The sequence below is a fragment of the Gadus macrocephalus genome, chromosome 18 (genome assembly GCF_031168955.1).
Source record: "Gadus macrocephalus chromosome 18, ASM3116895v1".
Lineage (NCBI taxonomy): Eukaryota > Metazoa > Chordata > Actinopteri > Gadiformes > Gadidae > Gadus > Gadus macrocephalus.
In genome coordinates this window covers 20,516,814-20,541,282 of record NC_082399.1, presented here as the reverse complement: position 1 = coordinate 20,541,282, position 24,469 = coordinate 20,516,814, and the positions used below count along the sequence as shown (strand labels likewise).

The following is a 24,469-nucleotide window of genomic DNA, read 5'->3' as shown; positions in this document are numbered from 1 at the left end:
ATTCTCATGAGTAATACCTTCAGAATATTAAGATAACCTGGAAATCAAGAATCTTTACACATGGCACTGATACCCGATTTCTTTTACAAACATTGGCACAATGCATGATACTTGATAGTTTCTAAAACTCTGTGCCCCGTGTGAGGCTCGAATTTACGACCTTCAGAATATGAGAATGAAGTGCTGCCTACTGCACCAACGAGGGAACCAGCGAACAGCAAGACTCAGGCTTAGAGCAATTTTTGTGCAAAGATTGATATTAAGTATAATAAAAATCCACGTAACACATATTTTGTTAAATCAATATGATAAATCCAACTACTGTTGTACTCAATTAAGAATACCATGTTTTATGGCTGTCAAGTCATTTCTTCTCAGAAGCCACAAGATTCTCACAAGTCTTACCTTCAGTATATTAAGACAGCCTGGAAATGAAGTTTCTTTCAACCGGGCACTGGTATCCGATTTTTTTACAAACATTTTTACAATGCATGATACTCGTTAGTTTCTAAAACACTATGCCCCGTGTGAGGCTCGAACTCACGACCTTCAGATTATGAGACTGCCGCGCTGCCTACTGCGCCAACGAGGCAGCAATAACATAACTATTCAGGCTCATACCAATTTTTGCGCTTAGATCGATTTGATGTATAATAGAAATCCATGTTACACATATAATGTTAAATCAATATGACAAATTGAACTACTGTTGTACACAATTAGGAATGCCATGTTTTGTGGCTGTCAAGTAATTTCTTCCCAGAAGCAACAAGATTCTCATAAGTAATAGCTTCGGAATATTAAGATAGCCTGGAAATCAAGAATCTTTAAACCGGGCACTGGTATCCGATTTTTTTTACAAACATTTTTACAATGCATGATACAATTTAGTTTCTTAAACTCTGTGCCCCAAGTGAGGCTCGAACTCACGACCTTCAGATCATGAGAATGAAGTGCTGCCTACTGCACCAACAAGTGAACCATTGAACAGCATGAATAAGGCTTACAGCATTTTTTGTGCTAAGATTGATATCAAGTATAATAAAAATCCATGTTACACATATTATGATAAATCAATATGAAAAATTTAACTACTGTTGAACTCAATGAAGAATGCCATGTGTTATGGCTGTCAAGTCATTTCTTCTCAGAAGCCACAAGATTCTCATGAGTAATACCTTCAGAATATTAAGATAACCTGGAAATCAAGAATCTTTACACATGGCACTGATACCCGATTTCTTTTACAAACATTGGCACAATGCATGATACTTGATAGTTTCTAAAACTCTGTGCCCCGTGTGAGGCTCGAATTTACGACCTTCAGAATATGAGAATGAAGTGCTGCCTACTGCACCAACGAGGGAACCAGCGAACAGCAAGACTCAGGCTTAGAGCAATTTTTGTGCAAAGATTGATATTAAGTATAATAAAAATCCACGTAACACATATTTTGTTAAATCAATATGATAAATCCAACTACTGTTGTACTCAATTAAGAATACCATGTTTTATGGCTGTCAAGTCATTTCTTCTCAGAAGCCACAAGATTCTCACAAGTCTTACCTTCAGTATATTAAGACAGCCTGGAAATGAAGTTTCTTTCAACCGGGCACTGGTATCCGATTTTTTTACAAACATTTTTACAATGCATGATACTCGTTAGTTTCTAAAACACTATGCCCCGTGTGAGGCTCGAACTCACGACCTTCAGATTATGAGACTGACGCGCTGCCTACTGCGCCAACGAGGCAGCAATAACATAACTATTCAGGCTCATACCAATTTTTGCGCTTAGATCGATTTAATGTATAATAGAAATCCATGTTACACATATAATGTTAAATCAATATGACAAATTGAACTACTGTTGTACACAATTAGGAATGCCATGTTTTGTGGCTGTCAAGTCATTTCTTCCCAGAAGCAACAAGATTCTCATAAGTAATAGCTTCGGAATATTAAGATAGCCTGGAAATCAAGAATCTTTAAACCGGGCACTGGTATCCGATTTTTTTTGCAAACATTTTTACAATGCATGATACAATTTAGTTTCTTAAACTCTGTGCCCCAAGTGAGGCTCGAACTCACGACCTTCAGATCATGAGAATGAAGTGCTGCCTACTGCACCAACAAGGGAACCATTGAACAGCAAGAATCAGGCTTACAGCATTTTTTGTGCTAAGATTGATATCAAGTATAATAAAAATCCATGTTACACATATTATGATAAATCAATATGAAAAATTTAACTACTGTTGAACTCAATGAAGAATGCCATGTGTTATGGCTGTCAAGTCATTTCTTCTCAGAAGCCACAAGATTCTCATGAGTAATACCTTCAGAATATTAAGATAACCTGGAAATCAAGAATCTTTACACATGGCACTGATACCCGATTTCTTTTACAAACATTGGCACAATGCATGATACTTGATAGTTTCTAAAACTCTGTGCCCCGTGTGAGGCTCGAATTTACGACCTTCAGAATATGAGAATGAAGTGCTGCCTACTGCACCAACGAGGGAACCAGCGAACAGCAAGACTCAGGCTTAGAGCAATTTTTGTGCAAAGATTGATATTAAGTATAATAAAAATCCACGTAACACATATTTTGTTAAATCAATATGATAAATCCAACTACTGTTGTACTCAATTAAGAATACCATGTTTTATGGCTGTCAAGTCATTTCTTCTCAGAAGCCACAAGATTCTCACAAGTCTTACCTTCAGTATATTAAGACAGCCTGGAAATGAAGTTTCTTTCAACCGGGCACTGGTATCCGATTTTTTTACAAACATTTTTACAATGCATGATACTCGTTAGTTTCTAAAACACTATGCCCCGTGTGAGGCTCGAACTCACGACCTTCAGATTATGAGACTGACGCGCTGCCTACTGCGCCAACGAGGCAGCAATAACATAACTATTCAGGCTCATACCAATTTTTGCGCTTAGATCGATTTGATGTATAATAGAAATCCATGTTACACATATAATGTTAAATAAATATGACAAATTGAACTACTGTTGTACACAATTAGGAATGCCATGTTTTGTGGCTGTCAAGTCATTTCTTCCCAGAAGCAACAAGATTCTCATAAGTAATAGCTTCGGAATATTAAGATAGCCTGGAAATCAAGAATCTTTAAACCGGGCACTGGTATCCGATTTTTTTTGCAAACATTTTTACAATGCATGATACAATTTAGTTTCTTAAACTCTGTGCCCCAAGTGAGGCTCGAACTCACGACCTTCAGATCATGAGAATGAAGTGCTGCCTACTGCACCAACAAGGGAACCATTGAACAGCAAGAATCAGGCTTACAGCATTTTTTGTGCTAAGATTGATATCAAGTATAATAAAAATCCATGTTACACATATTATGATAAATCAATATGAAAAATTTAACTACTGTTGAACTCAATGAAGAATGCCATGTGTTATGGCTGTCAAGTCATTTCTTCTCAGAAGCCACAAGATTCTCATGAGTAATACCTTCAGAATATTAAGATAACCTGGAAATCAAGAATCTTTACACATGGCACTGATACCCGATTTCTTTTACAAACATTGGCACAATGCATGATACTTGATAGTTTCTAAAACTCTGTGCCCCGTGTGAGGCTCGAATTTACGACCTTCAGAATATGAGAATGAAGTGCTGCCTACTGCACCAACGAGGGAACCAGCGAACAGCAAGACTCAGGCTTAGAGCAATTTTTGTGCAAAGATTGATATTAAGTATAATAAAAATCCACGTAACACATATTTTGTTAAATCAATATGATAAATCCAACTACTGTTGTACTCAATTAAGAATACCATGTTTTATGGCTGTCAAGTCATTTCTTCTCAGAAGCCACAAGATTCTCACAAGTCTTACCTTCAGTATATTAAGACAGCCTGGAAATGAAGTTTCTTTCAACCGGGCACTGGTATCCGATTTTTTTACAAACATTTTTACAATGCATGATACTCGTTAGTTTCTAAAACACTATGCCCCGTGTGAGGCTCGAACTCACGACCTTCAGATTATGAGACTGCCGCGCTGCCTACTGCGCCAACGAGGCAGCAATAACATAACTATTCAGGCTCATACCAATTTTTGCGCTTAGATCGATTTGATGTATAATAGAAATCCATGTTACACATATAATGTTAAATCAATATGACAAATTGAACTACTGTTGTACACAATTAGGAATGCCATGTTTTGTGGCTGTCAAGTAATTTCTTCCCAGAAGCAACAAGATTCTCATAAGTAATAGCTTCGGAATATTAAGATAGCCTGGAAATCAAGAATCTTTAAACCGGGCACTGGTATCCGATTTTTTTTACAAACATTTTTACAATGCATGATACAATTTAGTTTCTTAAACTCTGTGCCCCAAGTGAGGCTCGAACTCACGACCTTCAGATCATGAGAATGAAGTGCTGCCTACTGCACCAACAAGTGAACCATTGAACAGCATGAATAAGGCTTACAGCATTTTTTGTGCTAAGATTGATATCAAGTATAATAAAAATCCATGTTACACATATTATGATAAATCAATATGAAAAATTTAACTACTGTTGAACTCAATGAAGAATGCCATGTGTTATGGCTGTCAAGTCATTTCTTCTCAGAAGCCACAAGATTCTCATGAGTAATACCTTCAGAATATTAAGATAACCTGGAAATCAAGAATCTTTACACATGGCACTGATACCCGATTTCTTTTACAAACATTGGCACAATGCATGATACTTGATAGTTTCTAAAACTCTGTGCCCCGTGTGAGGCTCGAATTTACGACCTTCAGAATATGAGAATGAAGTGCTGCCTACTGCACCAACGAGGGAACCAGCGAACAGCAAGACTCAGGCTTAGAGCAATTTTTGTGCAAAGATTGATATTAAGTATAATAAAAATCCACGTAACACATATTTTGTTAAATCAATATGATAAATCCAACTACTGTTGTACTCAATTAAGAATACCATGTTTTATGGCTGTCAAGTCATTTCTTCTCAGAAGCCACAAGATTCTCACAAGTCTTACCTTCAGTATATTAAGACAGCCTGGAAATGAAGTTTCTTTCAACCGGGCACTGGTATCCGATTTTTTTACAAACATTTTTACAATGCATGATACTCGTTAGTTTCTAAAACACTATGCCCCGTGTGAGGCTCGAACTCACGACCTTCAGATTATGAGACTGACGCGCTGCCTACTGCGCCAACGAGGCAGCAATAACATAACTATTCAGGCTCATACCAATTTTTGCGCTTAGATCGATTTAATGTATAATAGAAATCCATGTTACACATATAATGTTAAATCAATATGACAAATTGAACTACTGTTGTACACAATTAGGAATGCCATGTTTTGTGGCTGTCAAGTCATTTCTTCCCAGAAGCAACAAGATTCTCATAAGTAATAGCTTCGGAATATTAAGATAGCCTGGAAATCAAGAATCTTTAAACCGGGCACTGGTATCCGATTTTTTTTGCAAACATTTTTACAATGCATGATACAATTTAGTTTCTTAAACTCTGTGCCCCAAGTGAGGCTCGAACTCACGACCTTCAGATCATGAGAATGAAGTGCTGCCTACTGCACCAACAAGGGAACCATTGAACAGCAAGAATCAGGCTTACAGCATTTTTTGTGCTAAGATTGATATCAAGTATAATAAAAATCCATGTTACACATATTATGATAAATCAATATGAAAAATTTAACTACTGTTGAACTCAATGAAGAATGCCATGTGTTATGGCTGTCAAGTCATTTCTTCTCAGAAGCCACAAGATTCTCATGAGTAATACCTTCAGAATATTAAGATAACCTGGAAATCAAGAATCTTTACACATGGCACTGATACCCGATTTCTTTTACAAACATTGGCACAATGCATGATACTTGATAGTTTCTAAAACTCTGTGCCCCGTGTGAGGCTCGAATTTACGACCTTCAGAATATGAGAATGAAGTGCTGCCTACTGCACCAACGAGGGAACCAGCGAACAGCAAGACTCAGGCTTAGAGCAATTTTTGTGCAAAGATTGATATTAAGTATAATAAAAATCCACGTAACACATATTTTGTTAAATCAATATGATAAATCCAACTACTGTTGTACTCAATTAAGAATACCATGTTTTATGGCTGTCAAGTCATTTCTTCTCAGAAGCCACAAGATTCTCACAAGTCTTACCTTCAGTATATTAAGACAGCCTGGAAATGAAGTTTCTTTCAACCGGGCACTGGTATCCGATTTTTTTACAAACATTTTTACAATGCATGATACTCGTTAGTTTCTAAAACACTATGCCCCGTGTGAGGCTCGAACTCACGACCTTCAGATTATGAGACTGACGCGCTGCCTACTGCGCCAACGAGGCAGCAATAACATAACTATTCAGGCTCATACCAATTTTTGCGCTTAGATCGATTTGATGTATAATAGAAATCCATGTTACACATATAATGTTAAATAAATATGACAAATTGAACTACTGTTGTACACAATTAGGAATGCCATGTTTTGTGGCTGTCAAGTCATTTCTTCCCAGAAGCAACAAGATTCTCATAAGTAATAGCTTCGGAATATTAAGATAGCCTGGAAATCAAGAATCTTTAAACCGGGCACTGGTATCCGATTTTTTTTGCAAACATTTTTACAATGCATGATACAATTTAGTTTCTTAAACTCTGTGCCCCAAGTGAGGCTCGAACTCACGACCTTCAGATCATGAGAATGAAGTGCTGCCTACTGCACCAACAAGGGAACCATTGAACAGCAAGAATCAGGCTTACAGCATTTTTTGTGCTAAGATTGATATCAAGTATAATAAAAATCCATGTTACACATATTATGATAAATCAATATGAAAAATTTAACTACTGTTGAACTCAATGAAGAATGCCATGTGTTATGGCTGTCAAGTCATTTCTTCTCAGAAGCCACAAGATTCTCATGAGTAATACCTTCAGAATATTAAGATAACCTGGAAATCAAGAATCTTTACACATGGCACTGATACCCGATTTCTTTTACAAACATTGGCACAATGCATGATACTTGATAGTTTCTAAAACTCTGTGCCCCGTGTGAGGCTCGAATTTACGACCTTCAGAATATGAGAATGAAGTGCTGCCTACTGCACCAACGAGGGAACCAGCGAACAGCAAGACTCAGGCTTAGAGCAATTTTTGTGCAAAGATTGATATTAAGTATAATAAAAATCCACGTAACACATATTTTGTTAAATCAATATGATAAATCCAACTACTGTTGTACTCAATTAAGAATACCATGTTTTATGGCTGTCAAGTCATTTCTTCTCAGAAGCCACAAGATTCTCACAAGTCTTACCTTCAGTATATTAAGACAGCCTGGAAATGAAGTTTCTTTCAACCGGGCACTGGTATCCGATTTTTTTACAAACATTTTTACAATGCATGATACTCGTTAGTTTCTAAAACACTATGCCCCGTGTGAGGCTCGAACTCACGACCTTCAGATTATGAGACTGCCGCGCTGCCTACTGCGCCAACGAGGCAGCAATAACATAACTATTCAGGCTCATACCAATTTTTGCGCTTAGATCGATTTGATGTATAATAGAAATCCATGTTACACATATAATGTTAAATCAATATGACAAATTGAACTACTGTTGTACACAATTAGGAATGCCATGTTTTGTGGCTGTCAAGTAATTTCTTCCCAGAAGCAACAAGATTCTCATAAGTAATAGCTTCGGAATATTAAGATAGCCTGGAAATCAAGAATCTTTAAACCGGGCACTGGTATCCGATTTTTTTTACAAACATTTTTACAATGCATGATACAATTTAGTTTCTTAAACTCTGTGCCCCAAGTGAGGCTCGAACTCACGACCTTCAGATCATGAGAATGAAGTGCTGCCTACTGCACCAACAAGTGAACCATTGAACAGCATGAATAAGGCTTACAGCATTTTTTGTGCTAAGATTGATATCAAGTATAATAAAAATCCATGTTACACATATTATGATAAATCAATATGAAAAATTTAACTACTGTTGAACTCAATGAAGAATGCCATGTGTTATGGCTGTCAAGTCATTTCTTCTCAGAAGCCACAAGATTCTCATGAGTAATACCTTCAGAATATTAAGATAACCTGGAAATCAAGAATCTTTACACATGGCACTGATACCCGATTTCTTTTACAAACATTGGCACAATGCATGATACTTGATAGTTTCTAAAACTCTGTGCCCCGTGTGAGGCTCGAATTTACGACCTTCAGAATATGAGAATGAAGTGCTGCCTACTGCACCAACGAGGGAACCAGCGAACAGCAAGACTCAGGCTTAGAGCAATTTTTGTGCAAAGATTGATATTAAGTATAATAAAAATCCACGTAACACATATTTTGTTAAATCAATATGATAAATCCAACTACTGTTGTACTCAATTAAGAATACCATGTTTTATGGCTGTCAAGTCATTTCTTCTCAGAAGCCACAAGATTCTCACAAGTCTTACCTTCAGTATATTAAGACAGCCTGGAAATGAAGTTTCTTTCAACCGGGCACTGGTATCCGATTTTTTTACAAACATTTTTACAATGCATGATACTCGTTAGTTTCTAAAACACTATGCCCCGTGTGAGGCTCGAACTCACGACCTTCAGATTATGAGACTGACGCGCTGCCTACTGCGCCAACGAGGCAGCAATAACATAACTATTCAGGCTCATACCAATTTTTGCGCTTAGATCGATTTGATGTATAATAGAAATCCATGTTACACATATAATGTTAAATCAATATGACAAATTGAACTACTGTTGTACACAATTAGGAATGCCATGTTTTGTGGCTGTCAAGTCATTTCTTCCCAGAAGCAACAAGATTCTCATAAGTAATAGCTTCGGAATATTAAGATAGCCTGGAAATCAAGAATCTTTAAACCGGGCACTGGTATCCGATTTTTTTTGCAAACATTTTTACAATGCATGATACAATTTAGTTTCTTAAACTCTGTGCCCCAAGTGAGGCTCGAACTCACGACCTTCAGATCATGAGAATGAAGTGCTGCCTACTGCACCAACAAGGGAACCATTGAACAGCAAGAATCAGGCTTACAGCATTTTTTGTGCTAAGATTGATATCAAGTATAATAAAAATCCATGTTACACATATTATGATAAATCAATATGAACAATTTAACTACTGTTGAACTCAATGAAGAATGCCATGTGTTATGGCTGTCAAGTCATTTCTTCTCAGAAGCCACAAGATTCTCATGAGTAATACCTTCAGAATATTAAGATAACCTGGAAATCAAGAATCTTTACACATGGCACTGATACCCGATTTCTTTTACAAACATTGGCACAATGCATGATACTTGATCGTTTCTAAAACTCTGTGCCCCGTGTGAGGCTCGAATTTACGACCTTCAGAATATGAGAATGAAGTGCTGCCTACTGCACCAATGAGGGAACCAGCGAACAGCAAGACTCAGGCTTAGAGCAATTTTTGTGCAAAGATTGATATTAAGTATAATAAAAATCCACGTAACACATATTTTGTTAAATCAATATGATAAATCCAACTACTGTTGTACTCAATTAAGAATACCATGTTTTATGGCTGTCAAGTCATTTCTTCTCAGAAGCCACAAGATTCTCACAAGTCTTACCTTCAGTATATTAAGACAGCCTGGAAATGAAGTTTCTTTCAACCGGGCACTGGTATCCGATTTTTTTACAAACATTTTTACAATGCATGATACTCGTTAGTTTCTAAAACACTATGCCCCGTGTGAGGCTCGAACTCACGACCTTCAGATTATGAGACTGACGCGCTGCCTACTGCGCCAACGAGGCAGCAATTACATAACTATTCAGGCTCATACCAATTTTTGCGCTTAGATCGATTTGATGTATAATAGAAATCCATGTTACACATATAATGTTAAATCAATATGACAAATTGAACTACTGTTGTACACAATTAGGAATGCCATGTTTTGTGGCTGTCAAGTCATTTCTTCCCAGAAGCAACAAGATTCTCATAAGTAATAGCTTCGGAATATTAAGATAGCCTGGAAATCAAGAATCTTTAAACCGGGCACTGGTATCCGATTTTTTTTACAAACATTTTTACAATGCATGATACAATTTAGTTTCTTAAACTCTGTGCCCCAAGTGAGGCTCGAACTCACGACCTTCAGATCATGAGAATGAAGTGCTGCCTACTGCACCAACAAGGGAACCATTGAACAGCAAGAATCAGGCTTACAGCATTTTTTGTGCTAAGATTGATATCAAGTATAATAAAAATCCATGTTACACATATTATGATAAATCAATATGAAAAATTTAACTACTGTTGAACTCAATGAAGAATGCCATGTGTTATGGCTGTCAAGTCATTTCTTCTCAGAAGCCACAAGATTCTCATGAGTAATACCTTCAGAATATTAAGATAACCTGGAAATCAAGAATCTTTACACATGGCACTGATACCCGATTTCTTTTACAAACATTGGCACAATGCATGATACTTGATAGTTTCTAAAACTCTGTGCCCCGTGTGAGGCTCGAATTTACGACCTTCAGAATATGAGAATGAAGTGCTGCCTACTGCACCAATGAGGGAACCAGCGAACAGCAAGACTCAGGCTTAGAGCAATTTTTGTGCAAAGATTGATATTAAGTATAATAAAAATCCACGTAACACATATTTTGTTAAATCAATATGATAAATCCAACTACTGTTGTACTCAATTAAGAATACCATGTTTTATGGCTGTCAAGTCATTTCTTCTCAGAAGCCACAAGATTCTCACAAGTCTTACCTTCAGTATATTAAGACAGCCTGGAAATGAAGTTTCTTTCAACCGGGCACTGGTATCCGATTTTTTTACAAACATTTTTACAATGCATGATACTCGTTAGTTTCTAAAACACTATGCCCCGTGTGAGGCTCGAACTCACGACCTTCAGATTATGAGACTGACGCGCTGCCTACTGCGCCAACGAGGCAGCAATAACATAACTATTCAGGCTCATACCAATTTTTGCGCTTAGATCGATTTAATGTATAATAGAAATCCATGTTACACATATAATGTTAAATCAATATGACAAATTGAACTACTGTTGTACACAATTAGGAATGCCATGTTTTGTGGCTGTCAAGTCATTTCTTCCCAGAAGCAACAAGATTCTCATAAGTAATAGCTTCGGAATATTAAGATAGCCTGGAAATCAAGAATCTTTAAACCGGGCACTGGTATCCGATTTTTTTTGCAAACATTTTTACAATGCATGATACAATTTAGTTTCTTAAACTCTGTGCCCCAAGTGAGGCTCGAACTCACGACCTTCAGATCATGAGAATGAAGTGCTGCCTACTGCACCAACAAGGGAACCATTGAACAGCAAGAATCAGGCTTACAGCATTTTTTGTGCTAAGATTGATATCAAGTATAATAAAAATCCATGTTACACATATTATGATAAATCAATATGAAAAATTTAACTACTGTTGAACTCAATGAAGAATGCCATGTGTTATGGCTGTCAAGTCATTTCTTCTCAGAAGCCACAAGATTCTCATGAGTAATACCTTCAGAATATTAAGATAACCTGGAAATCAAGAATCTTTACACATGGCACTGATACCCGATTTCTTTTACAAACATTGGCACAATGCATGATACTTGATAGTTTCTAAAACTCTGTGCCCCATGTGAGGCTCGAATTTACGACCTTCAGAATATGAGAATGAAGTGCTGCCTACTGCACCAACGAGGGAACCAGCGAACAGCAAGACTCAGGCTTAGAGCAATTTTTGTGCAAAGATTGATATTAAGTATAATAAAAATCCACGTAACACATATTTTGTTAAATCAATATGATAAATCCAACTACTGTTGTACTCAATTAAGAATACCATGTTTTATGGCTGTCAAGTCATTTCTTCTCAGAAGCCACAAGATTCTCACAAGTCTTACCTTCAGTATATTAAGACAGCCTGGAAATGAAGTTTCTTTCAACCGGGCACTGGTATCCGATTTTTTTACAAACATTTTTACAATGCATGATACTCGTTAGTTTCTAAAACACTATGCCCCGTGTGAGGCTCGAACTCACGACCTTCAGATTATGAGACTGACGCGCTGCCTACTGCGCCAACGAGGCAGCAATAACATAACTATTCAGGCTCATACCAATTTTTGCGCTTAGATCGATTTAATGTATAATAGAAATCCATGTTACACATATAATGTTAAATCAATATGACAAATTTAACTACTGTTGCACACAATTAGGAATGCCATGTTTTGTGGCTGTCAAGTCATTTCTTCCCAGAAGCAACAAGATTCTCATAAGTAATAGCTTTGGAATATTAAGATAGCCTGGAAATCAAGAATCTTTAAACCGGGCACTGGTATCCGATTTTTTTTACAAACATTTTTACAATGCATGATACAATTTAGTTTCTTAAATTCTGTGCCCCAAGTGAGGCTCGAACTCACGACCTTCAGATCATGAGAATGAAGTGCTGCCTACTGCACCAACAAGGGAACCATTGAACAGCAAGAATCAGGCTTACAGCATTTTTTGTGCTAAGATTGATATCAAGTATAATAAAAATCCATGTTACACATATTATGATAAATCAATATGAAAAATTTAACTACTGTTGAACTCAATGAAGAATGCCATGTGTTATGGCTGTCAAGTCATTTCTTCTCAGAAGCCACAAGATTCTCATGAGTAATACCTTCAGAATATTAAGATAACCTGGAAATCAAGAATCTTTACACATGGCACTGATACCCGATTTCTTTTACAAACATTGGCACAATGCATGATACTTGATCGTTTCTAAAACTCTGTGCCCCGTGTGAGGCTCGAATTTACGACCTTCAGAATATGAGAATGAAGTGCTGCCTACTGCACCAATGAGGGAACCAGCGAACAGCAAGACTCAGGCTTAGAGCAATTTTTGTGCAAAGATTGATATTAAGTATAATAAAAATCCACGTAACACATATTTTGTTAAATCAATATGATAAATCCAACTACTGTTGTACTCAATTAAGAATACCATGTTTTATGGCTGTCAAGTCATTTCTTCTCAGAAGCCACAAGATTCTCACAAGTCTTACCTTCAGTATATTAAGACAGCCTGGAAATGAAGTTTCTTTCAACCGGGCACTGGTATCCGATTTTTTTACAAACATTTTTACAATGCATGATACTCGTTAGTTTCTAAAACACTATGCCCCGTGTGAGGCTCGAACTCACGACCTTCAGATTATGAGACTGACGCGCTGCCTACTGCGCCAACGAGGCAACAATAACATAACTATTCAGGCTCATACCAATTTTTGCGCTTAGATCGATTTGATGTATAATAGAAATCCATGTTACACATATAATGTTAAATCAATATGACAAATTGAACTACTGTTGTACACAATTAGGAATGCCATGTTTTGTGGCTGTCAAGTCATTTCTTCCCAGAAGCAACAAGATTCTCATAAGTAATAGCTTCGGAATATTAAGATAGCCTGGAAATCAAGAATCTTTAAACCGGGCACTGGTATCCGATTTTTTTTACAAACATTTTTACAATGCATGATACAATTTAGTTTCTTAAACTCTGTGCCCCAAGTGAGGCTCGAACTCACGACCTTCAGATCATGAGAATGAAGTGCTGCCTACTGCACCAACAAGGGAACCATTGAACAGCAAGAATCAGGCTTACAGCATTTTTTGTGCTAAGATTGATATCAAGTATAATAAAAATCCATGTTACACATATTATGATAAATCAATATGAAAAATTTAACTACTGTTGAACTCAATGAAGAATGCCATGTGTTATGGCTGTCAAGTCATTTCTTCTCAGAAGCCACAAGATTCTCATGAGTAATACCTTCAGAATATTAAGATAACCTGGAAATCAAGAATCTTTACACATGGCACTGATACCCGATTTCTTTTACAAACATTGGCACAATGCATGATACTTGATAGTTTCTAAAACTCTGTGCCCCGTGTGAGGCTCGAATTTACGACCTTCAGAATATGAGAATGAAGTGCTGCCTACTGCACCAACGAGGGAACCAGCGAACAGCAAGACTCAGGCTTAGAGCAATTTTTGTGCAAAGATTGATATTAAGTATAATAAAAATCCACGTAACACATATTTTGTTAAATCAATATGATAAATCCAACTACTGTTGTACTCAATTAAGAATACCATGTTTTATGGCTGTCAAGTCATTTCTTCTCAGAAGCCACAAGATTCTCACAAGTCTTACCTTCAGTATATTAAGACAGCCTGGAAATGAAGTTTCTTTCAACCGGGCACTGGTATCCGATTTTTTTACAAACATTTTTACAATGCATGATACTCGTTAGTTTCTAAAACACTATGCCCCGTGTGAGGCTCGAACTCACGACCTTCAGATTATGAGACTGACGCGCTGCCTACTGCGCCAACGAGGCAGCAATAACATAACTATTCAGGCTCATACCAATTTTTGCGCTTAGATCGATTTAATGTATAATAGAAATCCATGTTACACATATAATGTTAAATCAATATGACAAATTGAACTACTGTTGTACACAATTAGGAATGCCATGTTTTGTGGCTGTCAAGTCATTTCTTCCCAGAAGCAACAAGATTCTCATAAGTAATAGCTTCGGAATATTAAGATAGCCTGGAAATCAAGAATCTTTAAACCGGGCACTGGTATCCGATTTTTTTTGCAAACATTTTTACAATGCATGATACAATTTAGTTTCTTAAACTCTGTGCCCCAAGTGAGGCTCGAACTCACGACCTTCAGATCATGAGAATGAAGTGCTGCCTACTGCACCAACAAGGGAACCATTGAACAGCAAGAATCAGGCTTACAGCATTTTTTGTGCTAAGATTGATATCAAGTATAATAAAAATCCATGTTACACATATTATGATAAATCAATATGAAAAATTTAACTACTGTTGAACTCAATGAAGAATGCCATGTGTTATGGCTGTCAAGTCATTTCTTCTCAGAAGCCACAAGATTCTCATGAGTAATACCTTCAGAATATTAAGATAACCTGGAAATCAAGAATCTTTACACATGGCACTGATACCCGATTTCTTTTACAAACATTGGCACAATGCATGATACTTGATAGTTTCTAAAACTCTGTGCCCCGTGTGAGGCTCGAATTTACGACCTTCAGAATATGAGAATGAAGTGCTGCCTACTGCACCAACGAGGGAACCAGCGAACAGCAAGACTCAGGCTTAGAGCAATTTTTGTGCAAAGATTGATATTAAGTATAATAAAAATCCACGTAACACATATTTTGTTAAATCAATATGATAAATCCAACTACTGTTGTACTCAATTAAGAATACCATGTTTTATGGCTGTCAAGTCATTTCTTCTCAGAAGCCACAAGATTCTCACAAGTCTTACCTTCAGTATATTAAGACAGCCTGGAAATGAAGTTTCTTTCAACCGGGCACTGGTATCCGATTTTTTTACAAACATTTTTACAATGCATGATACTCGTTAGTTTCTAAAACACTATGCCCCGTGTGAGGCTCGAACTCACGACCTTCAGATTATGAGACTGACGCGCTGCCTACTGCGCCAAAGCTGGGGAACAATAGTCTTTTAAGGGGGGGGAAGAAGGAAGGAAAGGGGGGAGAAGGGGGGGAGAAGAAAAGGAAGGAAAAAGAGAGGAAAAAGAGAGGAAAAAGGGAGAAAAAGGGAGAAAAAGGGGAAAGGGAAGGGAATGAGAGAAATTTAGGACATAAATTACAAAAAAACATTTCATTACATAAAAAACTAATAAAAACCTGAGAATGTGGAGTTTTGTTTGCAATTCTTCAGCCTTGGAACAGAAGGTCGGCGGTTCAAGTCCCACCGGTGACAAAAACATTTTTTGGTTCATTCATGGATGTACTCAAGATCTCTTGCGCAAATATAATTACCCTTGCCCTCCATTGACACACATATGCACTTATTTTAATGGGAATATTCTAATGAATATGTTACTTTCTTTTCCACTATTGTTGTAGCCATACAGCTATTCACAGCACACCTGTGCACTCTTTAGCAAGCTACTTGTTTAGTTATTATTTGTATTGTGACCTGTGGGCTCAATTTAGCCTCCATCTTCAACCTACAAGTATTTCAACTATAAATCATTTTGTGTGCATATTATATTGCAATAGTAGTATGGTGCTTCCTCTTGTGGAGTGGATCTGGCTAATGATTCGAATAAGATGACCAGCAAATAATTCTTAAAACATTTGTTAATATATAAACATGTTTATTTTAACATATAACATAGATACTATACACTGGTAATCTTATTTCCTCCTCTCCGCCAACCACTGCTCCTTGGTCAGGGACTCGGAGGAGGGGCAGTAGATTTTCCCCTTGTACTGGCTGTGGCCAGTCGCTGCACTCCGGGGCTCCCCACACCTCCTGCATTTATTTGCCTCCCCAGTCCTGTTGTAAGGCCTCTTCCGTTCTGCAGGAGGCACTGCTGAGGGGACAGCAAACATAATGGGGGGCTGGGCGTGAGGGTAGCGCAACAGGGGGTTTACCGGGAGGAATGATGTGCTAGGGAGGGATTGGGTGAGGGCAGGAGTGCCGGAGAGAGTAGGGGCCCGGGGGAGGGCAAAAACAAATGGAGCAGGGGCCCGGGGGAGGGCAAAAACAAATGGAGCAGGGGTGCTGCTGATGACAGGGGTAGGGGTGGGAGGACAGGGAAACAGCCGCCTCTGGGCTGTCTTCATCCTGGGCCTTACAGCCGTTGCAGGTGCCGTTGCTGGTGCTGGTGCCGGTGCCGGTGCTGGTGCTACGGCTGCGGTGGCAGTGGCTGTGGCCCTCCGGTTCATTTTGGCCCGCCCCGCTGTGCTCTCCGGGAGGTGGTAGGAATATTTCACCAGGCCCGGGGTTTGAGGAGCCACAGCGGGGCGGTCCATACCCGGAGGTAAGACCACGGTGGCAACAGGCACAGGGGCAGGCAGGTCCACACCCTGGCACAACACGGAGACACCCTGCCTGGCCACCCTCCTGTTGTGCCACTGGATGAGGGTGGTCTGGTTCACCTCAACCAGCTGCAGGCTGGTGGTGGACATCACGGCCCCGTTGGCCAGGATGAGCTGTCTGATCCTGCGGTAGTCCCTCAGGATCAGACTCCACCTTGAGAGGTACCCCTTCCCCTTCTTGGTAGGGGAAGGGTGGAGGGTGCAGAGCCTAACACAGATGGCATCAACCAGGCGGCAGCATGAAGGCCACTGTGCAGGAGATGCACTCGCTGTTATGGTGCATCTCCGCAAACTGTCCACACCCGACGTGAACTCTCCCTTCTTCTTCGGCGACCTGAAGCGCCCCGTCAGCAGCCTGTCCTGGTGCCGTGCATGGTACACCGCCTTCTGCTGGTCGTAGGGCAGCAGGTCCTCCCACAGGCCGACGATGATGCCGACGTCCCGGTTGCTGAGGGCCAGGCTGGTCTGGCTCCTCAGCCCCACCAGATACTCGGCTAGGCGGTCCACCCTCTCCAGGCCCGGGATGTTGTTTTCATCCACTGCCTGAAAAATAAAACCATTTTAACATTGATGCTGGACAAATAGGAAAGAAATCTAAATGTTATGTTTCACTATTGCTCAAAGGTACTTACCAACTGCTCAACAGGAACCTGTGGGGCGGCACCCGGAGCGGTGACAGCAGATGACGCAGGTGGAGGTGGTGGTGGAGAAGGAGGAGGTGGAGCAGCGGACCAGGAACCACTGGTGGAGGGCTGAGCCGGTGGTGGAGGAGAAGGAGGAGGTGGAGTAGCGGACCAGGAACCACTGGTGGAGGGCTGAGCCGGTGGTGGAGGAGAAGGAGGAGGTGGAGCAGCGGACCAGGAACCACTGGTGGAGGGCTGAGCCGGTGGTGGTGGAGAAGGAGGAGGTGAAGCAGCGGACCAGGAACCACTGGTGGAGGGCTGAGCCGGTGGTGGTGGAGAAGGAGGAGGTGGAGCAGCGGACCAGGAACCACTGGTGGAGGGCTGAGCCGGTGGTGGAGGAGAAGGAGGAGGTGGAGCAGCGGACCAGGAACCACTGGTGGAGGGCTGAGCAGGTGGTAGTGAAATGAGGGCAGAGAAGAGCTCCAGACTAGCCTCGGTGTCGTCTGTGAAGCCCTCATCCTCTGCCTCGTCGCCCAGGTCCTCCAGCAGCTGCTCCGTCTCCTCCCCCTCAGGATCCATGTCCTGCATGCACTTCCCCGTCTGCATGTAGAGGTAGTCAATGCCTATCAACTCTCCTGGGAATGAAAACAACATTGTGATTAGCAGAATAAGTACATCAACATGTGTGGAACCCATATTAATGTTGGTCTGAATATAGATAGAAAGTGAGCAGCCCCCATTCATTATTTGATTATAGCACCTTCTTGTTGTGACTTGTTAACATATTTATGATGACAGATTGGACGACAGAATATGCAAATATGTGAATCTAATCTGTTTTGCATAATTAACAACATTTCATTATAAACGTATACATGCCTGGTCGTCATTTCATGTCCCAGTGTGAAGCATTCAGTATTCAGTGCAACTTACCAGTGTACTTGCTGGGGAGGCGGAAAGAGGGGACAAACATCTGTCCAAACACATTGGTGCCAAATGTGTTCACACAGTGTACCAGATCCCCTGAGTAGCTGAGGAGAGCGGACATCTTCTCAGCCACAGCAGCAGCAGCCCGGTCCTGGTTCCACCGGTTCAGCCCGTCCAGCAAGTAGAGCTGGAAGTTCAGGTCATTGGCCTGGGTCCCTGAAAGTACAGAATATTGTATTGTAAAACATGTATTACCAATAAAAGTAAATGGTCGTCAGTGTGTTAGACGCTGGTGATGCCATTAAAACTCACCTGGAATAAAGCGGTTCAGGTGGCAGTGGAAGGACTCCAGTGACGTTGAACCTCGCGCACACCTGTATTTGGTGAGGACGACGCCGTCCTTGGTGGTGGTGGTGCCGGTCTTTGTGTACAGAGGCACACCTGGCAGGTCCTGGATGCACTTGACGTGCCTCTTCTGAACCCGCCAGATGTGCTCCATCCTCACCCGGTCCAGGAGGGGAACACCCAGCAGGTCCCTGCCTTTGTCCCCCATCAGCTCCTGCAGCAGGGCCTCCACCTGGCGGATGGTGGCCTCCTCTCCACGGGTCCTCCGCCTGCAGTACAGCGCCAACTGGGCCTTGGTCAACCGGCTGTCCACCAGAGCCTCGGAGATGCCGGGCACACCCTCCCTCCGGAGCTCCTCCCTCTTGGCGTGGCGCAGAAGGGCCACATCTTCAGGGTCCCACTCAAACAGGCAGACGGAGAGCGTGGCCATGAAGATGGGGTACAGGGCGTGGGCGTCGGTCATGCATCCGGCCGCAAGCCGCCGAAGGAAGTGCCAGATGTCCAGCCGGATGACGAGGTCTGGCCAGCCGCCGAACCTGGCCTGCAGCTTGCTCTCCCCTCCCGTCTCCTTGCAGCAGCCACAGTCCACATAGAGGAGTATAGGGGGAGCCACGCCCGCCTCGCTGTAGCGCCTGATGAGGCCTGACACCATCCGGTCCAGTCCAGGTCCCTCCTGGGCTGTCAGGACGCTGATCAGGACCTGCCCCTTCTCGTTGCTGACGGAGGACACCCAGAGCGCCGTCCCCTTGGCGGCTCCAGCCAGCTTTTTGGTCATCTGGAATTAATCAGAATAAACTAATTCAGAGTGCTTTCAAAACAGTAATATAAATTAGAATAAGAACAAAACAGAAGCAAAATATATATCTAGGAATAAACATATAAAAGAGGCATTTACACACGCAAAAATGCACAAATAAACATTGACACATTTGTGACTATAACTTCAATGGCTCCCAAGCTGGGATATGGTGTTATGAGAAAACCCATTTCATATATTGTTGATGCATTATTACTGATGTCCTTTTTACCTTCTTTGTAGAATCCATTTTTAAAATGGAGCCAAAGGTGGAGGTGATGCTGGCCTTGATGTGACCCATACGGCTCATCAAGTCCTTCCCGTACACCGTCAGGAGCCACCTGTTGGTCGGGACAGCGATAGGCTCGGGGGGGCTCTGACAGACCACAGGGAAGAGACCGGGCCTGCGGGCAAAGTCATTGGCCAGCTCCATGTAGCGGGCCAACCGCTGCAGCCACTCCTCGCCGTGGTTCTCCCGCAGCTGTTTGGCCAGGCGTGTGGAGCTGTTGCCGAGGGTCCTCTCCCGTAGCATCCGGATGACACGGATGTCACACGCATACCTTTGTGGACAGGTATGATTGTATCAAATTATTTAGTTTGGCTGGACAAAGAGTTTTCTATGGGCAAAATGTTATAAATATTTTTGATCTAATATTGATGGGGTTTAGTGTGATCAAATATTGCTATTTGCTGGATTACTGATTACTGAAAAAAGATATTTGCTTTCATGATCTGAACTCACTTGCGGGTCAGGATGAGGCGGAACTCCCCGCGGAGAGCCAAGCTCAGCTGGTCCAGGACGGTCTGGCTCGTGGACAGGTAATTTGATACGCAACTGGAGGAGTTGCACCTGAGGGTCTCCGTCACCATCAGGTAGTACCTGTCCACGTCCAGGACCTTCCGTGCCCTCTTATGGATGCCGGCCCCGGTGAGCTGCCCCTTGCACTGGGGGCAGGACAGCCTCACCTTCCACAGGTGGTAGGGCATCCACACCAGGAGCCGGTGCATAAAAAAGCGGTCTGGTGATGGGACCTGGTTGTAGATGAGGGCAGGAACAGGTGGCTCATACCAGAGCTGGACGTCCGGGCGCAGCCGCTGGTTCCTCCACAGCGTGGATGCAATCCAGCGCTGGTCCTGCTGGGGAATGGTCTTCCTCATTTCCACCGGCAGCCAGAACTGAGCAGCAAGAGGAGGAGCAGGGAGGGGACCAGGAGGAGCAGGGAGGGGACCAGGAGGAGCAGGGAGGGGACCTGGAGGAGCAGGGAGGGGACCTGGAGGAGCAGGGAGGGGACCTGGAGGAGCAGGGAGGGGACCTGGAGGAGCAGGGAGGAGACCTGGAGGAGCAGGGAGGAGACCTGGAGGAGCAGGACTCGTATCTGATTCTACCTACATAAAGAAAAAGAAAAAGATCATAAATCATCTATCCGCTACACGCTACAGCATGTAAGACCTGTAGAGAGGTTATTACAGTTGCACGAACCAGAGGAGAAGAGCTGGTCCTCGCCGCCGACATGACGGGGCTGGATGGAGGCAGAGAGAAAGGGGAGACAGGCCTGTAGAATCTGGGACTGGAAGGGGGCGTCACTCGAGGTGGGGTAGCGGATGGAGTGCTTCTCCCAGACGGGACAGTGGCAGGGCTGGAGGGACGCTGGGAAGAGGGGGAAACGGAGCCGATGAAGTACAATTACAAAACAAGGACAGTGTTGGCTGTATGGCTGTGTTCTTAGGCATCAGGCACAGCTATAGGTACATCAATTACCTCAACAGGCCTCCTGGTCAGATTGACATTCGGCTTGGCTGCAGCAGACAAAGTCCCACCGAACCGCGCTTTCTCAAACTGAAAATCAACCAAGAATAGTCTTAATAAAATGGTGTTAAAAATGGCATTATACACACCAGTGATACGCATGAAAGTTATGTAAACACACAGATCTGAGATGAGTTGATCATGGCTAACCAGGTGAATGACATGGTATTTAATGTGATGGAAATATTCACCATCGCCAGCGTCAATGCAGGCCTCCCAGGGCTCCGTGCAGGCGCAGCAGAGGTGGAGGCAGAGGTAGCTGCAGGGCTTCTCACAGACTGACAGACAGAAACAATAAAACCATTAAACAAGCATTAATACTAATCAATATGGGATTTTGTCCACATCACAAATTGTAAGCCTACAAAATGCATTTATTTCACCAGGCTCTCAATATTACCTGCTGGGAGTGAAAGCCACAGGTACATGTCTGGGCTATCCCTAAGATTAAGGTCTGCCCACGCAGCATCATGGGACACTTCTCAATCTGTAATTAATTGAAAAGAATGATTTACTTAGACACAATTGGTTCACTTTGGAGTTTTGGTTTACTGTTGGGGCAAAGCTTACCTTCTGGTAGAGGTTGTGCCACTTGGCCTGTTTCGGAGATGGCCTGTTCCCTGCACTGGAGGGCCAAGTGCCAGAAGAGGCAAATGCCTTCAGGCGGCTCACCCACTCCTCAGACCCCATGGCTCGATGCTTCTTAGTAGACATCTGAAGACAAGGGGAAGAATGGCCAAGTTACCATACATTGTCAAAGACATATGCTATATATATATATATATATATATATATATATATATATATATATATATATATATATATATATATATATATATATATGTGTGTGTGTGTGTGTGTGTGTGTGTGTGTGTGTGTGTGTGTGTGTGTGTGTGTGTGTGTGTGTGTGTGTGTGTGTGTGTGTGTGTGTGTGTGTGTGTGTGTGTGTGTGTGTGTTACATACAAAATAATCCCTAGTATATCCCCATGTAATTTAAAATGGTTGTTTACCGTACAGGTGAATTAAAATGGTCGTTCACCGTACAGGTGAATTAAAATGGTCGTTCACCGTAATCGTACTACTAGTTCCTACTGAGGCTGACATGCAATAAATTAACAAGAAGTTGACCCAAGTTCGTAAAGTTAAACCGATGCTAACATGCTAGTAAATTAACCAAAGTCAGTGAAATGACAAGGAAAAGTAGTGACATGTCCGGACAAGGTAAGACAATCCGCACGGTCAGACTTTTGGATTAAATAATACCAATATTCAGTAGAACGAATTTAGAACGTCGATCATTTCAAGTTAGTAAAGTTAAACCGAAGCTAACATGCTTGTAAATTAACCAAAGTCAGTGAAATGACGAGGAAAAGTAGTGACATGTCCGGACAAGCTAAGAATCCGCACGGTCAGACTTTTGGATAAAGTAATACCCTATATTCAGTAGAACGAATTTATAACGTCGATAATTTCCGCGATTTATTGGTTCTTAAATCTAAAGCATTTGTTGTTGTAATGTAAATTGCAAACAATTGCAGACTAGTTTTCAGAAGAGCGTACTTACTACCGTTATTACCGCTACCTTTTCCAGAGCATGACCTGTCCGAATTTAAGAATCCGCACGGTCAGACTTTTGGATAAAGTAATACCCTATATTCAGTAGAACGAATTTATAACGTCGATAATTTCCGCGATTTATTGGTTCTTAAATCTAAAGCATTTGTTGTACTAGTTTTCAGAAGAGCGTACTTACTACCGTTATTACCGCTACCTTTTCCAGAGCATGACCTGTCCGAATTTATAGGGTGGATCATTTCCGCGATTGGATGTGTTAAATGTGTTTTAATGTAATTCAAACCCTTACCTTACAGAGTCGTTTTCAGGAATGACGATTGAATACGTGTGGTTTGTTCTACAGTTAAAATCCATTCCGAATTCGGAGCGTCGCTAGCCTGTCCGTGATTGGCTTAGCGCAGGGAGAGAAATGGACAGGGGAACGTGTGATTGGTCATTCTGGTGAAAAGATATGGAAGAGAAATGGAGAGAAATGGACAGTGGAACGTGTGATTGGTCATTCTGGTGAAAAGATATTGGAATTCCGATGATTTGGTTGGACGATCCTGAATCTAGAAAGCAGACGGATCGGATTTAGGTAGCGCCAACGAGGCAGCAATAACATAACTATTCAGGCTCATACCAATTTTTGCGCTTAGATCGATTTAATGTATAATAGAAATCCATGTTACACATATAATGTTAAATCAATATGACAAATTGAACTACTGTTGTACACAATTAGGAATGCCATGTTTTGTGGCTGTCAAGTCATTTCTTCCCAGAAGCAACAAGATTCTCATAAGTAATAGCTTCGGAATATTAAGATAGCCTGGAAATCAAGAATCTTTAAACCGGGCACTGGTATCCGATTTTTTTTACAAACATTTTTACAATGCATGATACAATTTAGTTTCTTAAACTCTGTGCCCCAAGTCAGGCTCGAACTCACGACCTTCAGATCATGAGAATGAAGTGCTGCCTACTGCACCAACATGGGAACCATTGAACAGTAAGAATCAGGCTTACAGCATTTTTTGTGCTAAGATTGATATCAAGTATAATAAAAATCCATGTTACACATATTATGATAAATCAATATGAAAAATTTAACTACTGTTGAACTCAATGAAGAATGCCATGTGTTATGGCTGTCAAGTCATTTCTTCTCAGAAGCCACAAGATTCTCATGAGTAATACCTTCAGAATATTAAGATAACCTGGAAATCAAGAATCTTTACACATGGCACTGATACCCGATTTCTTTTACAAACATTGGCACAATGCATGATACTTGATAGTTTCTAAAACTCTGTGCCCCGTGTGAGG

General features: G+C 41.3%; 1 protein-coding gene and 10 non-coding genes across 11 annotated transcripts; all 11 read right to left on the bottom strand.

The window, feature by feature from the left end:
- Positions 1–1,680: 1,680 nt before the first annotated feature.
- Positions 1,681–1,753, bottom strand: trnam-cau (transfer RNA methionine (anticodon CAU)). Its single transcript has one exon. It is a non-coding gene; the product is annotated as a tRNA-Met (tRNA).
- A 1,088-nt stretch (positions 1,754–2,841) lies between these two features.
- trnam-cau (transfer RNA methionine (anticodon CAU)) lies at positions 2,842–2,914 on the bottom strand. Its single transcript has one exon. It is a non-coding gene; the product is annotated as a tRNA-Met (tRNA).
- A 2,249-nt stretch (positions 2,915–5,163) lies between these two features.
- Positions 5,164–5,236, bottom strand: trnam-cau (transfer RNA methionine (anticodon CAU)). Its single transcript has one exon. It is a non-coding gene; the product is annotated as a tRNA-Met (tRNA).
- Positions 5,237–6,324: 1,088 nt separating this feature from the next.
- trnam-cau (transfer RNA methionine (anticodon CAU)) lies at positions 6,325–6,397 on the bottom strand. Its single transcript has one exon. It is a non-coding gene; the product is annotated as a tRNA-Met (tRNA).
- A 2,249-nt stretch (positions 6,398–8,646) lies between these two features.
- Positions 8,647–8,719, bottom strand: trnam-cau (transfer RNA methionine (anticodon CAU)). The gene has a single exon. It is a non-coding gene; the product is annotated as a tRNA-Met (tRNA).
- Positions 8,720–9,807: 1,088 nt separating this feature from the next.
- On the bottom strand, positions 9,808–9,880 carry trnam-cau (transfer RNA methionine (anticodon CAU)). Its single transcript has one exon. It is a non-coding gene; the product is annotated as a tRNA-Met (tRNA).
- A 1,088-nt stretch (positions 9,881–10,968) lies between these two features.
- trnam-cau (transfer RNA methionine (anticodon CAU)) lies at positions 10,969–11,041 on the bottom strand. Its single transcript has one exon. It is a non-coding gene; the product is annotated as a tRNA-Met (tRNA).
- A 1,088-nt stretch (positions 11,042–12,129) lies between these two features.
- On the bottom strand, positions 12,130–12,202 carry trnam-cau (transfer RNA methionine (anticodon CAU)). The gene has a single exon. It is a non-coding gene; the product is annotated as a tRNA-Met (tRNA).
- A 1,088-nt stretch (positions 12,203–13,290) lies between these two features.
- Positions 13,291–13,363, bottom strand: trnam-cau (transfer RNA methionine (anticodon CAU)). Its single transcript has one exon. It is a non-coding gene; the product is annotated as a tRNA-Met (tRNA).
- Positions 13,364–14,451: 1,088 nt separating this feature from the next.
- trnam-cau (transfer RNA methionine (anticodon CAU)) lies at positions 14,452–14,524 on the bottom strand. Its single transcript has one exon. It is a non-coding gene; the product is annotated as a tRNA-Met (tRNA).
- A 1,188-nt stretch (positions 14,525–15,712) lies between these two features.
- Positions 15,713–23,742, bottom strand: LOC132446480 (uncharacterized). Its single transcript, XM_060036796.1, has 12 exons — positions 23,451–23,742; positions 22,156–22,299; positions 21,986–22,072; positions 21,777–21,863; positions 21,538–21,615; positions 21,259–21,426; positions 20,521–21,164; positions 20,011–20,338; positions 18,950–19,757; positions 18,644–18,853; positions 17,720–18,345; positions 15,713–17,630 (listed from the first exon to the last, which is right to left on the bottom strand). Exons 2-12 carry the CDS (start codon positions 22,297–22,299, stop codon positions 16,401–16,403), a joined length of 4,410 nt encoding a protein of 1,469 aa, XP_059892779.1. The 5' UTR covers positions 23,451–23,742; the 3' UTR covers positions 15,713–16,400.
- Positions 23,743–24,469: the final 727 nt, after the last annotated feature.

Bases quoted from the DNA above. Each gene is read 5' to 3' on its own strand.
- LOC132446480 (XM_060036796.1), bottom strand. From the start codon at position 22,299: ATGTCTACTAAGAAGCATCGAGCCATGGGGTCTGAGGAGTGGGTGAGC. The intron at 19,758-20,010 runs GTAAAAAGGACA...GATTAATTCCAG, and splicing joins AAATGGATTCTACAAAGAAG to ATGACCAAAAAGCTGGCTGG. The intron at 17,631-17,719 runs GTAAGTACCTTT...TTTATTTTTCAG, and splicing joins AGGTTCCTGTTGAGCAGTTG to GCAGTGGATGAAAACAACAT.